Source organism: Aspergillus nidulans, chromosome VII (genome assembly GCF_000011425.1).
Source record: "Aspergillus nidulans FGSC A4 chromosome VII".
NCBI lineage: Eukaryota > Fungi > Ascomycota > Eurotiomycetes > Eurotiales > Aspergillaceae > Aspergillus > Aspergillus nidulans.
The window spans coordinates 1,216,919-1,231,043 of NC_066263.1; the positions used below are offsets into that span (position 1 = coordinate 1,216,919).

The following is a 14,125-nucleotide window of genomic DNA, read 5'->3' on the forward strand; positions in this document are numbered from 1 at the left end:
TGTCTGAGTTCTATACACGCAGTTTTCTCATTTACTAGCTCAAACTGAGTGCTTCAGCTCGCGCTGCTCAGAAAGTTAGACCCGCGTGCAGACTTAGTTTCCACCCAGCTACGAGCATTATACTCCAGGATTACCGTTTCTAGTCCTCTTCTATCGGATCTCCCTCCGACTCCTCGCTTGATGATATCATAATAGGCGAATCTGGTGTCTCCCCTGGGCCTCCCCCTGACCATCCTGCCCTTCCAGATTGGGAACCAAGGTCTTCTAGCCACTCCAGCAGCAAACCCAAACTATCTGCATTTCGCCAAAACAATTCTCCCTTTGTGGATCTATTCAAATACCCATAGCACTCACGCACCCTCTGACTTGAATCTAGCTGTAGAGCGGAGTAGTACAGACCCCCCTCCGCCAAGCCTCTGACAATGGTAGCCGTGTCAACGTCAGACCGGTCGAAATCATACTTAGATATGATGAAGACGCAGAATCTTGCACCTGCACCTGTAGAGTTATCAGGCAGGTTGAGACTCTCAACTAACGCGCATCCATGCTTGTCCTGACATATAGAGTCCAGTCGCGGCCACAGGCCCTGCTCAGGGCTATCGGCTGAGAGGAAGGTTCGCGTCCGCGAATAAACAAGATAGGGGTCATCAAAATAATTCACGATCAATTTCTCACGTGTTTCGTGGAAAGAGGCCACAATCTCTAGAGTCGACGGTGAATTGTCGAACACAAACCCGGCATAGATGTTCTTGGCCTTGCTAAGGAGCCACTTTCCTGGGATCCGGCCAGGGCCTCGGGTAAAGGAGCTGGAGATACAGAGCATGCTCACAGCGGCCGTTAGACTGCTTGCGATTGTCTGTCTCCTTATGGACTTAATGAAGGGCTCAATGCTGGAGTCGTCAATGATGGGGTTCTGCGCCTCTAGATCCCGCAATAGCCCGGGAAGGCTATGTCGTAATAGCAGTACTTGCAGAGCGCCTTCGGAGATGGCGAGATATGTAAGTTGCCGGACAAGAGTCCAATCGTCTGTCATGTGGAAAAGAATAACGATGTTAGTGAAGAAGATCTCATCAGACGCGATATCTGTATTGCTCCCCCCTGCAAATTCTGGAGCATTCACATTTCTTGTCCAAGCAGCTTGGATGGAGAACAGAGTCTTTCTAGTAACTCGCCATGAGCTGTCTAGAGACGGTCGTAATGTGTCCACGAATGTGGTTGCAGACTCCCGCAGGTGTGCTGGCAGGGAGACCCACAGCTCGTCCATATTTGCTTCAGTGATATGGAGGCTCAGGAATCTTGTTTCAATATTGGAAGCATCTCGCACCACTCCAGAAAGCGGATGAGTGTCCCCGAGCCCAGACTCGAGCCCTGTCGTACTCACATACAGAGAGTCCGACTCCTGTGACCAGGAGAAGCCAGGCAACTCCGATGCGATCTGTGACTGACTCCGGTCAACGGTGGAGAATATATCCGGATCGCAAGGCTGCATTTCTCTGGCTGCTAGTATAGACAATTCCCTGATGATACATGGTCTGTAGATATCTCGAGCCCAATCAAATATGTAATCCACGACGAGTAGAAGTTGCAATGCACGGCTTTGTTGGGAGATGTTGCCTTGCCAGAGGTCAACGATGCACTATAGAATATCAACTTCGCCTAGTACGAGAGAATGGGGCAAGAGAAAAACTCACGTATCTATGGGGGGTCCCGCTGGTATAGTCTATGAAACTACCCTTAACATACCAATCCTGCCCATGCCATCCGAAAAACCACACCAACGGCCCCGTCGCCCACATGCTATCAACTCGCGTCGCAGCACGAAGTTCATCCTGCACCTTTAATAGTCTATGAATGGTAAAAGCTGACTGCATTTCCACGCCCGCTGAGTCACCCACAGTAGCGGATTTGGCTTCGAGGAGCAGAAATGGGAAGAGAAGTGGTTTGCGGTCACCTTTAAATGGTGACACCTCCAGGAGGTCACGCAACTGTTTCACTTGGCTGTCAGTGGTTCTCTGATACGGCGAGTCCAATAGTGTCTTGATGTTCTGCGTCTCAATCAATCCGTATACTCTGTCCGGCTGCTCGTATTTCTTGTAGCCTTTGCTGCGAGACCTGATGGGGAGCGGCGGTTGGTAATGGATTGAGGTCTCTGCTCTATCGGAAAAGATCATGTTGACGCCGTGGAAATCTCTGTGAGGTGGATTAGGAACCTCCGCATATATTCCTGCACATTGGGCTCACTACGCACGTGGTGCCAAAGCCTTCAGGACAGCGGCAGGGCATACGATGTTTCCGTCGCTCGTCCAGCGATAACGCCTGGGAATCACTAGACTCAATGGCAGCCTCAATCTCTGAGCGCCACAGTCTTGCTCGGCAAGTTGGACACGATACCTCGACCGTGAACCGGTAGAGCACTTCATGTTCTAGCGACGCCCTCCAGCTCGGCTCGTTCTTGCCCTCGTCACAGCACCGACTGGCGAGGTACGCCAGTTTCGCTGCCCTTCTTTTGATTTGGGCTCGCCATGGCTTTTCACTTGAATAAGTGCATTCAAAGGTACCAAATTTCGAGTCGCCGAGCTTAACAATGTCGTGGAAGAGGCGTCGGCGTGCCTCTGGCCAATGAGTCGGCCACTTTTCGGGCTCGAGAGGACCCAGAAATTTGATTTTCAAATCCTCAGTAAGTCTGTACCGACTGCGGTATTCCTCAGACGGCATTGGAGGCATTATTTACGAAGGATTGATCTGCTCTGGCACATTTCTCTGCAGGTAGCTTGGAGAATGGTTCAACCCCGCCATTATGAGAGCTAAATATGGATAATGCATCATCACATGACGCGAAAGTGTCTCTGCTAAGCCCAAATGGGGGTTCACAGGTTGGCGTGGTTCAGGATTCTGCCAATATGGTTCAGAATGAACAAGAGAAACTTATAGATAATACTTATATATACTCATTCTTCATTATATTTAATCTTTAGAACAAGCAAAATGACTGAAATTGTTGATAACCAGTATTTGCTATTCCCAGGAACTTTTATTTAATCTAAAAATATACCTAGGATATCCTAGAGGAGGATAATATTTTTGTTCTAAGATATATTCTGCCGTGCGTACAAGAAAGGCATGTCAAGGACAGAGATGTATCCTGTTGCCGTATCCGTCATATCTGCTGGCCCATCCCAGGCAGAGCTCATCCCGGGCACGGTGCCCAGGATGAGCCTCGTTGTATAGCGTTGCTGTATGGCATCGACTGGCTCCTGCCTGATCCAGAAGAGGAAAGCGGTTGGGCGTCGGGCAGAATAATAAATGATATCATTAGCGATAGCTTCAAAACACAACAATCAATCATACTTCATACAATCAATCAGACTCTTTGCAGAATTGCAACATATCCAGTTAGTATTTTCATAACGGATGTCTACTTATAGAGACTTTGGTGTATGTTAGCGGCAAGACCTCTCCAGAGCGAAAACCTCAATTTCACACGCCTTCCAAAGTGTTCCTTTCCTTTGTAAAGCAATATCACATTCCCTTATACTTGCTCCCCGCCTGTACATTGATATCGGCGTCTTTCTTCAGCAGCTGCTGTATAATCTATTTACGACGTCTCCTCGACAGCATTCGCAAAAGCCAACCCTCTGCATTCGCATTGACTCCCTTCTCTATCAGTAGCCGCACGACCTCTATAATCAAGATATTTCCTCTTTATACTGTAACGATCTACTCTGTAAATTTACTATTCTACTATCTGGTGTGGTTCTCTGGGGCCTAGCGTCGGATATACAAGGCTCCAGTATATTATCATATCCCAGAAGTGCGAGCCAAGTATAAATAGACGCTGGCTATCGTCCTATACCGGAGGGGAAATTACTCAGATTCTTAAAGGCTCTGAAAATATCTTCAACAAGTAGACATGTCCACTTAAGCTTGTTCTGACAGACATCTACTGTACAGCCTGAGGCATGCAACATGAAAGACTGTCTGGTTTACCTCGTAACTATTATGACTGGACTCTTAATACCTCTTTATATATATTTAGCTGAATGAGAGGTCTCTGTATCTCGGCAAAGGATGCATAGAAACCTCTTATCACGAACCTGCACAACATTCCACGCTACGGCGATTCAGTTGGCATTCTGGGAAACTGGTCACCAGAATGTTGTCCCGGTTTGCGATGATAGGTTATTCAGATGTGGTAGACCGACTAAAATTGTTGGTAGAATCCGAGACTAATCCCAGTACCTTCTACTATGCGACAAATGGCATATCATCCATTAGCCCAGCTTTAAGGCAAACATACCTCCAGAGGACTGGTATCTGAACTGCGTCGGCGACGAGGAGGCTGTGGTGAGGAAAGCTAATCATAGGCTTTATCACGGCTGTCTGGGGGAAGTCCCATTGTGCTAGTTCCTCAAACATGCTGATCACGTAAAGCAGATCCTGACCCCAGGGATTTCTTTCATACCAGCCCAACCCATCCAGTATACAGTATACTTGTAAGGATGGTGGTACCTGCAGTAGAAGTCTCTCGAACAGTGCACACAGGGCTACAATATCCCCTTTCTGACAAGCGGCAATTCGCTCAGGTGTAAGAAACTCAAGGTTGGACAGAGGGAACTTGTCACTCGTTAAGAGCTGCATAATGAGGCTTCGGAGTAGCCCACCCGGTCCATTCATCACCTCGGGCTTCTCATATTCCCGGTGAAGACCCGCAAACGCAAAGAGCACCAGCGTGTTTGAGCTGTCGAGAAGACTCGAGATCAAGGTGGCGTCGAGGATTGATATGGGCGTGATGCTCGCCGCGGGGCTAATGTCCAGATAGCCCTCGACGAGAAGGATTGACGACTCCGACTGATTGAACCAGTCCCGGAACGCCCTTGTCCTGATCAGCCGCTGGGCCTTGCCGAGCATTTGCGAGCCAAAAGATGAACTTTGGCTCAGTACGATGTCTAGATCCCTCCAAGCGGCATTGGATGGTACGCCGATGACTCCCAGAAGCTCCAGCTCACTTAATGCTGCCATCGACGGATGGGTTGGCTTCCACGACGACTCTGTTTCTGCCCTGAGCGCAGCTTCCTCGCGAAGGGCCACATTTTCACGCCTGAGACGAGAATTCTCCTCCTGCTGGATTTCTCCTTGGCGTCTGATGGCTTGCAACTCTTGGTAGAGGAGAGTCGTGGCATCTGCTCCCGACTTGAGCCCGTGATGCCATGTGCTTGCCTCTTGCGCTTTTTGCTTCGAGAGCTGCTTCTGATTGTACATGATGACAGTCATCATTAACTGAAGATCCCGCATCATGTCATGAGTTGTGGAATTCTCCTCGCGCAGTCCTCTGAAATGGTTTTCCGTAGCGGAAAAGTGTTTGTCGGCCTGGTTCTGGAGATCAACCCCCTGTTGATGCAGCGTGCCGAGCATTCTATCCCTCATGCGCTGCATGCGCTGATTGAAGGAGTCAATTATGCCCTTCCATTCTGACAGGACCTCGTCCACCGCAACGGTTTCGGGAATCCGAAATAGCAGAATCTCTTTCAGTTTGCGATACCCTGACACTCAGTCAGCAAAGTCATGCAGAATATACATAGGCATAGATTACGCACAAGGCGCTGCTCGCAGTAGCACGTCGACCAGCAGTGGCATTCCCTTGATTAAAGTCCTGTAAAACTCTTCTCTCAGATCGAGGTCTCCCTGGCTCGGTCGTAGAACAGTGCAGGCGACATTAATGGTGACGATCGTATTGGGTATCGAGGAGAATGCGTCTAAGATTTTAGCTCTGTTCTCAATCCCCTGTAGTGCAACCTGAAAAGTCAAGAGCGCAATCTTAGTGAGGGTCTCTTATTTGTTGTGACTGTTCTAGCAGGGCCATACTCGAAACATTAAGCCCAGGATGCCCTTGACTGTACCCAGTCCGAACTCAGCTGGCAAGGCTTCGAATGCTGATAGGGTCACGTCCAACGCCATCCCGGTCCGTTGCCCGCAACCAGTATTTTTGGCATAAGCGTCTTGGGCTTGAGTAAGCGATTGGATGACCACCTCCCAGGAGCATTGGTAGAATTTTGGCTCCCCGGGTTGGCTGTCGTCGTGCTTGCGGAGAAGGTTTTCCAGATACCTACGGAAAAGAAAGTCATTCGATACCCCATTACAATGGGTACCTATTGGCCGTTAAGAGGACTCACTCAATCGCCTGCTCCTCATCGGAGATGTACCGCTTTTCGCTTCGATCGTAATCGGCCGGCGTCCTGAAGGCTGGGTGATGAGCCCCTGCTTTCTTTCGGATCCATGCCTCATCCTCATCCGTTGCTGGCTCAGATTTTCTCCATGGAAGGCGAGAAAAATGATGCTTCTCTTTGCCCATGATAGTTTCTGAGGCTGGAAAGCGTAAGGGTTCGGTGTGTTGGGAGGAGCGCAGAAGAGATAAAATGGTTTCTCGATATTTATCCCATTGCTGACATGCTGCCATAGGCTCGCCAGGCTGAGAGGCTGAGCTGAGTAGTCGGAGGCTTCCCTCTTCTACTCGTCTATGACTGCTTGGTATTGCAAGGATACGTGAATGACAGCAGTGGGATGAGCAATCAGCTAGCGCAGCCTCGTTTCTTCACGCCTGAGCCTGTTGGCCACAACCCTTGCTACTACTGACAGGACCGCCGTTCTGTCTTCGGCTGACAATGAAGGTGCCCCTCTTCTCTCATCCACGACTGTTTGTTGATGCAAGGATATGTTCATGACAGCAGTGAGGTGAAGGCCACTACTGCAGCCTCGTTACTCCACGCCTGAGGCTGCGGCTAGCACTCTCGTTAATGCTGACAGGGCTGTCGCCGAGTTCACGTAGGAGTATTAAATACGCGTCGTCAGCTCTTGAGTCGACAATCCTCGCTACGTCTCGTTTTTCTTTCCTCGCTTAAAGCCTTTCTGTTCCGGTCTTGCAGCTTACTCAACTACCTTTTTCATAGAAACCAAGGAGGAAAAATAATGAAAGAAGAGCTGCACATGTCTTCTATTAATCCCCAAGAGGATTCCAGGCCCAATCCTGACCAGGAGCTGGTCCCTATGTCTAAAGAACCTTCCACGTCTACTACCACGAGCGCTAGGAGTGAAGGGGCAGAAGCTAGGATGACTGAGGAGGAGACCATGACGGGAAGAAAGAGACGGAGAAGAGAACGGAAAGCTCACCGGACGTGCCAAAAAACTCTGAAGATGAAGTGAAAGAGGACCGGAGAGTAAATCTCGGGGTAAGATACTATAATTTCCAGGGCTTTATGAATCGAACTGTGGGGGACGACTGGGATTATACGATTGAAGTCTGCATCGGCCGGCCCAACCTTCTGGAAGAGATTCGTGAAGAACTCAGGAGGAGAGAAGCAATCGAGAAGAAGACATATTCCGGCAATCACAGGCCTCTGATGGCCGAATCTCCGGAAAAAATTGGTGAAAACCGCAAGTTGCACCGGGTGCGCATAAGATCGCCAACAGTGCTCAGTCATCTCGAACGTCTAACCCGCAAGCTGGGTAACGGTTCTATTTTGAATGAGGAGGACAACTTGGTGTTTATGTACCCCTTTTACATCTTAGGAGTCTATCTTGACGACATGCGTGAAATCCTAGCTGACATGGAGAGAGGAGTGCTGGCGTCTGGCTCTATCCCCCCCAGCGAGCCTGAGCCCAAAGGCCTGTCTCCATCAGTGTCGCCGTCGCCCATTGACCAGATGAAGTGCTTCGTTCAGTTCGTGGAAAGTTCGATCCTACCCATCCATACCGCTCTCCGACAGCTGGACGCCCAAACCAGTAGAAGATTGTCTTATGCGGAAATCTCATTGCTGCTTGAGCCGGGTGAGCTAATCTACGTCGCCCCCTCGCTCATGACGACGAAGATGCTGGATCGATCAGCAGTCCAGACTGTTTTCCGATGTTTGACCCGAATCCCAGCCGATCATCCGATCAGCATCGACGACAGCGGCTGGCTGTCCTCCGACATAGGACGTCTTCTGGCGGATGTATACTGCCTGGACCATGATGGTGAAGAATACACCGTCTGTTGGCGCAAATTGGAGATGGAATATTTCGACGGGGAGAAAGACATTACCGCTTTGCCCTTCTATCCCTTGAAATTTCATCCAAATTACGAGCGATTCCTATCAAACCGTGCTCGGCAGGGAACAGCATTCCGAGCGCTCGTGGAGGACGAAAACTTGCACCACTACTACGCAGGTTGGACGCTCATTACTGGTCTCTTTGAACGGACCGAGTCAGACGGAAAGTCCACGGAGTCCAAGCCGGAGGATTCAGAGTATGTCGATAGCGAGGTCTTTCTGGACACCCAGGAAGCACGACGACATATGGACGACTGGTCCTCTCTCCGTGAGCCTTTCACAACGAAGGGAAGCCTTGCCATCAACGACGGCGCGAAGTTCTGTCTATGGCATATGACTGAAAAGAAGACTGTGGCAGAGAAGCTGAACAGGATACTCACGCGCGAAGACCTTGTCTACTGGCGAGCAAGGGAGCGATATCTCCTCGACAACAAATGGGTGATCGACGACCGGGTCTTTATAAAAGAGGAATGGACGGACGAAGATCTAGCGCTGCTTCCCAAAAGAGTCTACGGATACTCGTTACGGGACAGGAAGTTCTTGCGGCTGGATGTTGACAAATTCCGACCACACACGCTCAAGACCAAAGCCAATCTGGACAAGATCGAGATCAAAGATAGCCACCGCATGATAATTAGAGCTGCGGTCAAGTCCCATTTTGACAGAGCGGCACAGGTCCTGAACCGAGACGAGGCCACTCATGTCCCCGACATCTTCGAGGGCAAAGGCCGCGGTCTCGTCATCCTTCTTCATGGCGCCCCCGGCGTCGGCAAGACTGCCACAGCGGAAGCAGTGGCGCTAGAATTCGACAAACCCTTATTCCAGATTACTTGCGGCGATCTGGGCACGGGGCCCGCGGAGGTGGAAACGTCACTGAAGGCGATTTTCCGCTACGCGAACATGTGGAGCTGCATCTTGCTCCTAGATGAAGCAGATGTTTTCCTGACTCAGAGAAACCGGACAGATGTAGAGCGGAATGCGTTGGTCTCAGGTACGTATCCATTTTGTCAGGCAGTGCTGGTGGACCAGTTGTGCTGCAGATGCAGATATGTAAATATGAAGGCATCCTCACACTCACACCGCAATAGTGTTTCTCAGGGTCCTAGAGTACTACAGCGGGGTCCTCTTCTTGACCACCAACCGAGTTGGCGCACTAGACGAAGCCTTCCGGTCGCGTGTGCACCTCAGCCTGTTCTATCCGCATCTGAACCGCACTGATATGGCGAAGATCCTAGAGAGCAACCTACAGCGACTACCGCGGGACGACAAATTGAGCCCTGGAGCCACTGCAGGCCCAAACCATGTCACTGTGATGGACAGTGAGATCCGGGAGTTTGTCCTGCAGCAGTTCGACGAGCACTATAAGTTGCACGAGAGAGGACCCTGGAATGGACGGCAGATCCGCAATGCTGTTCATATTGCCATGTGCCTGGCCTTCTTTGAGAACGGCAGGAAGGGCCGCAGGGCTCCGGCCATTCTAACCGCGGAGCATTTTCGCAAAGTCCACGAAACTATTGCCGAATTCGAGGACTATTTGAGAGCCGCTCGAACCGTGGATGATGAGACCCTGGCTCAGATGGAAGGATTGCGATATGATAAAGAAGGGCAGGCGTACAAAAGGCAACTTGTCGGCTCTACTAAATTTCACAGATGGTCAGAAAATGAGCGTCAAGTGACTCATCAACGCCAATCCGTCCGCGAGCAAGGACAGTCATATCGGGAAACGACCTCTTATACACCGTCTAGGCGCTCATTCCTGGGTGGGGATATCGACTCTCCACCAGAATCCAGGTTTAGCGGATCGGGGGCCGCAGCGAGACCAACCAGCCAGCGGTACCCGCCGCGAGAAATAGACGACTCCCACCTGGCGCACGAGAGATATAACATGTCTGACTCTGGTTACGGAGAGACAGGTCTGCGTGGGACTCCGAGGAACTACAATTTGTCTCCAGACAGACCACGAACTCCAAATCGTGACTACTTGGTAGACGGCTCGCCTGAATCAGTTCGCTCAAGGTCTTCGGTCCGAGGGAGAGATTGACTTTACGGGTACCCTAAGGGGCAGTAAAGGATGAAGCTAGGTGTTGGTACCATTTTGGCAGATCAACAGTAGTTCGTGGAATCGAGAGGTAGTGCCTTTTCCTGGGCTGGTGCTGGTACCCTAACACGGGAACTGGAATTCCTCATTATCTGATATATGAAAGGGGCAGTCATTCAAGAGTCCATGGGAGTCCAGTTACTCGCGTCCAGTCCTCGAGAAAACCATTATCATGGACAGTTGGCGATATACCAGACCGTATATCTGTATGTACATTTTTATCTCTCCTTTTCGGTCCACCATTCTGCACCAGCCCTCTCTTGTAACAGCATAGGAAGTAATATAGCCCCTTGTGTTCGCAGCACAGCTTAGAGAGGTCGTAATTGGTAAGATAGGTTGCCAGCTAAAGTAAACTATATAAATTATATAAGCAGTTCTGCCAGTTTGCTAATACGCCAATCTCCTATAATGCCCATGCGTTTACACTGCAATAGTGGCCAGCCAGTGTCTTCTATCAGTTGCCCATGGTTGCACCCATAGCCTGATAGTCCCATCATCAGATGCAGAGCCAATCTGCTTACCGTCTGAAGAGCGGTGACTACATAAGACCAGAAACCGCCAGAAGACGCTAAGAGGGTCCAAGTCGCGATCATTACTCGACCAATTCGTTCACGCGGCCAGATCCAGCCCCTGGCGGTCCATCGTGCAGGCAGTGTCAATTATGCGTATTTACAGAACAGCAAGAGCAGAAGCTGACTTTGGGAGTGGGGGGACAGGGTATGGTTGGAGTATAATATACTCGTGGATATTGTCACCAAGCAGACAAGTTGAACAAGTTGGGATCCATTATATCAGCATGGGCTTCTTTAGATCAACCTCAAAGTGTTTATTTATATCTTGAAGACGAGACATAAAGAGCGGATAGAGCAACTGAGGAATTTTTTGATGCCAATATCTCTCCAGGATAGATCTGCTGTGGTTCAATTGTGATGAACTGAAGAATACTGCGTGATTTATGAAAAGAGGTTTCCACAGGACGAGCTATTTACACACGATAGTTCTTGGTATACGGAGATCGGGCTTTTCTAGGTTTCAATTTAGAGCGAAATGAGATATCAACAAGCCAGAAGAATACAGGAGCGGCTATACGGCACCGGCTTGCTAAAGCTTTATTGGACCTAAACGAGCTCTTAAAGTAACATGATTTTGGCACAGTTGAAGAGATTTAAATCGGGAAATCAACGGCCTGCCATCTCGGCTGAGCCGATCAACATATTCTATTCTTCATCCCACTAAAATAATTCTACATGAAGAGAATGTCTAGATCAACTAACTCAGATGGGGAACGATGGCGGTCATTTGCTGATTCTATCATAAGGCTGGCGTTGTCTGCGAATCATACACTGCCGAATCTGCTGGGCTATACACTGACGGATGGACAGCGGCGAGTACAGCCTGAACGGCGAACGACCAGGCCTTCTATGTTTTCCCTTCCAGTATGACCATAGACCTCCTTCAGTACTATTATTCCAACGCATTCTCTGATTTTTTGACTATCAGTTTACTGTTCGGGGTCCCTCTACGAGGGATCTGTTGAGAATAAGCACGGGTGACGGATCCCGCTGATCCTTCTGCTCCGTCCGAATACAATATCACATCGAAGTAAGACACAAGCGAGTTCCCGATTGCAAGTATTAACACCCTTAGATAACATCGTTCAGCCTCGTCTCAAGGGATATAATCAACACTGAGCTCTATGGCCTCGCTATTTGAGTCAACTCACATTGACCAACATGTCACCCCCACTTGACTCTGCCCTGGAGCCACTGTCCGAATACAAGGAAACAGCCTTTCCCAGAACTGAAAAAGACCCGTCGCAGTACAAAGAGCACGACCTTGTAACGCCTGAAAAAGAAATCCAGACTGGGTACTTTTCGCCGCGTGGAAGCCACAGCAGCCACGGTTCTCACGACTCCAGCGCCTCCTCCAATATCAGCCTCGACGACGCCCGGATGTCAGATGTGAACAATTCGCCAAATGTATTCCATGACGACCCAGATACGATCGACGAGAAGTTGTCGATGTACTGGAAGGCGGCGAATGAAACGGTAGGGCCTGGTTCACTCATCAGCCATGAGAGTTGACCTTATCTCTTTTACTCCACAGGTGATTAGAGAGCCGTATGACTACATCGCTGGGATCCCAGGCAAAGAGATCCGCCGAAAGCTCTTGGAGGCCTTCAACCACTGGTACAAAGTTGACGAACAGTCGTGCCAGGCTATTGCAACCACTGTTGGTATGGCACACAATGCATCCCTGCTGTATGTTGCATCCAGTCTCTGGCTCAATCGCGTTTTCACGAGCTAATAAGCACTCCACAGCATCGACGATATTCAAGACAGTTCCAAGCTCCGAAGAGGTGTTCCATGCGCACATGAAGTGTTTGGCATCGCCCAGACCATTAACTCCGCCAACTATGTCTACTTTCTGGCGCAAAACCAGCTGTTTAGACTGCGGAGCTGGCCCCAGGCAATTTCGGTATTCAACGAAGAAATGGTCAATTTGCACCGCGGTCAAGGCATGGAGCTATTCTGGCGGGATAACCTGCTGCCTCCGTCCATGGATGACTATCTGCAGATGATCGCTAACAAGACAGGTGGACTGTTTCGGATGATAGTGCGGCTGCTCCAGACAAGCAGCAGACAGGTCATTGACGTCGAGCAGTTGGTGGATGTTCTTGGGCTTTACTTTCAGATCCTCGACGACTACAAGAATATCAGAGAAGAGAAGGTTCGTCTTCGTCGAACCAGATCGAGAACTAAAGAAGACTGACTACTTCGCACTAGATGGCCGCCCAGAAAGGGTTCTTCGAAGACCTGACGGAGGGCAAATTCTCGTTCCCCATTTGCCATGCAATCGGAGAAGGGGCCAAGAACAGAACTGCTCTGCTCCATATGTTGAGGCTCAAAACGGATGACATGAAGATCAAGCAAGAAGCAGTCTGCATACTGGACAATGCTGGCAGTTTAGATTACACGCGAGAGGTGCTTTACGGGCTGGACAGGAAGGCTCGCAGTCTGCTTCGGGAGTTCAAGACTCCGAACCCTTTCATGGAGGCTCTTTTGGATGCAATGTTGAGCAGCCTTCAGGCATGCCATTGAGGTTTATCAGACTGAATATGACAGTCCTGCGCATTTGATGAGATAATGACATTGTTTCTTCTTGACTTTATGTATCTCTAAGGGCCTGTCCTAAACACTACATATCTTTCCGACCATATCGGATCATGGACTATTTTCTAGATACAAGCGCAGTACTTATGCCTATGTTTACCGGGGACTTACTCGGGACACTTGATCCGGTTGGAGCTGTTTCTGCTGCCCAATGCTACTGTAGAAGACTGCATTGCACACTACTACGGCGAAAGGGCCCAGCACGGCGACTACGAGCATGGAAATGTTATGGCTAATAGCCACTGATTCATTCACATTCCTAGCTTACAGCCGTATAAAATAGAGATACAGCATTCGGAACGCATCATTCTTCACTAGGAGTGAATTGATAGGGTTGAGTAGGCGATCCCACGGCGTGCAGCGGTGCCACGTTCTGCCACGTTCTACTATGCGTGGATGATAGGATATCCCAATTGTCAGATTTAGCCTAGAGGCGTAATCAGCTAGCTAACACTACCGTTTCGGCCCTGTCTCGAATCCTCCCCTATGGTGCCGATCCCAACCTGCCGAATGTGGTCGGATCCCCCTGCGATCCTCCGATCCCCTGGACGGATTGCGGCGGTGGATTTTCAGTAGCATAATTTCCCTCAGTACATCTGACTCTTAGTCAGAAATGCTAATAAATACACGCTGTGGTATATACTGAATGAATTCGTGTAGCGAACCGGAGGCTCTCTCTCCCAAAACGTTCTTGTTCAGGAAGACAGGACGTCAATAAGAAACACCAACAGTCTTCCCACGGCCGCACCAAACCCAACGATATGGACACTTTC

At 49.7% G+C, this 14,125-nt stretch overlaps 4 protein-coding genes across 4 annotated transcripts, besides 1 other annotated feature; 2 read left to right on the forward strand and 2 right to left on the reverse strand.

Annotated features, from left to right (window-relative positions):
• Window positions 1–14,125: part of a sequence feature (contig 1.25 1206..229102(1)) that runs on past both edges of the window.
• ANIA_01589 (uncharacterized protein) lies at window positions 140–2,724 on the reverse strand (the record flags this gene model as incomplete). Its single annotated transcript, XM_654101.1, has 4 exons — window positions 140–294; window positions 400–1,636; window positions 1,692–2,190; window positions 2,249–2,724. 4 exons carry the CDS (start codon window positions 2,722–2,724, stop codon window positions 140–142), a joined length of 2,367 nt encoding a protein of 788 aa, XP_659193.1.
• On the reverse strand, window positions 4,227–6,349 carry ANIA_01590 (uncharacterized protein; the record flags this gene model as incomplete). The annotated part of the gene is made up of 5 exons (XM_654102.1): window positions 4,227–4,245; window positions 4,298–5,540; window positions 5,595–5,793; window positions 5,863–6,103; window positions 6,171–6,349. 5 exons carry the CDS (start codon window positions 6,347–6,349, stop codon window positions 4,227–4,229), a joined length of 1,881 nt encoding a protein of 626 aa, XP_659194.1.
• ANIA_01591 (uncharacterized protein) lies at window positions 7,251–10,122 on the forward strand (the record flags this gene model as incomplete). Its single annotated transcript, XM_654103.1, has 2 exons — window positions 7,251–9,072; window positions 9,170–10,122. The coding sequence occupies 2 exons, from the start codon at window positions 7,251–7,253 to the stop codon at window positions 10,120–10,122; spliced, it is 2,775 nt and encodes a 924-aa protein (XP_659195.1).
• Window positions 11,913–13,280, forward strand: ANIA_01592 (FPP/GGPP synthase family protein; the record flags this gene model as incomplete). The annotated part of the gene is made up of 4 exons (XM_654104.1): window positions 11,913–12,227; window positions 12,286–12,440; window positions 12,501–12,909; window positions 12,966–13,280. 4 exons carry the CDS (start codon window positions 11,913–11,915, stop codon window positions 13,278–13,280), a joined length of 1,194 nt encoding a protein of 397 aa, XP_659196.1.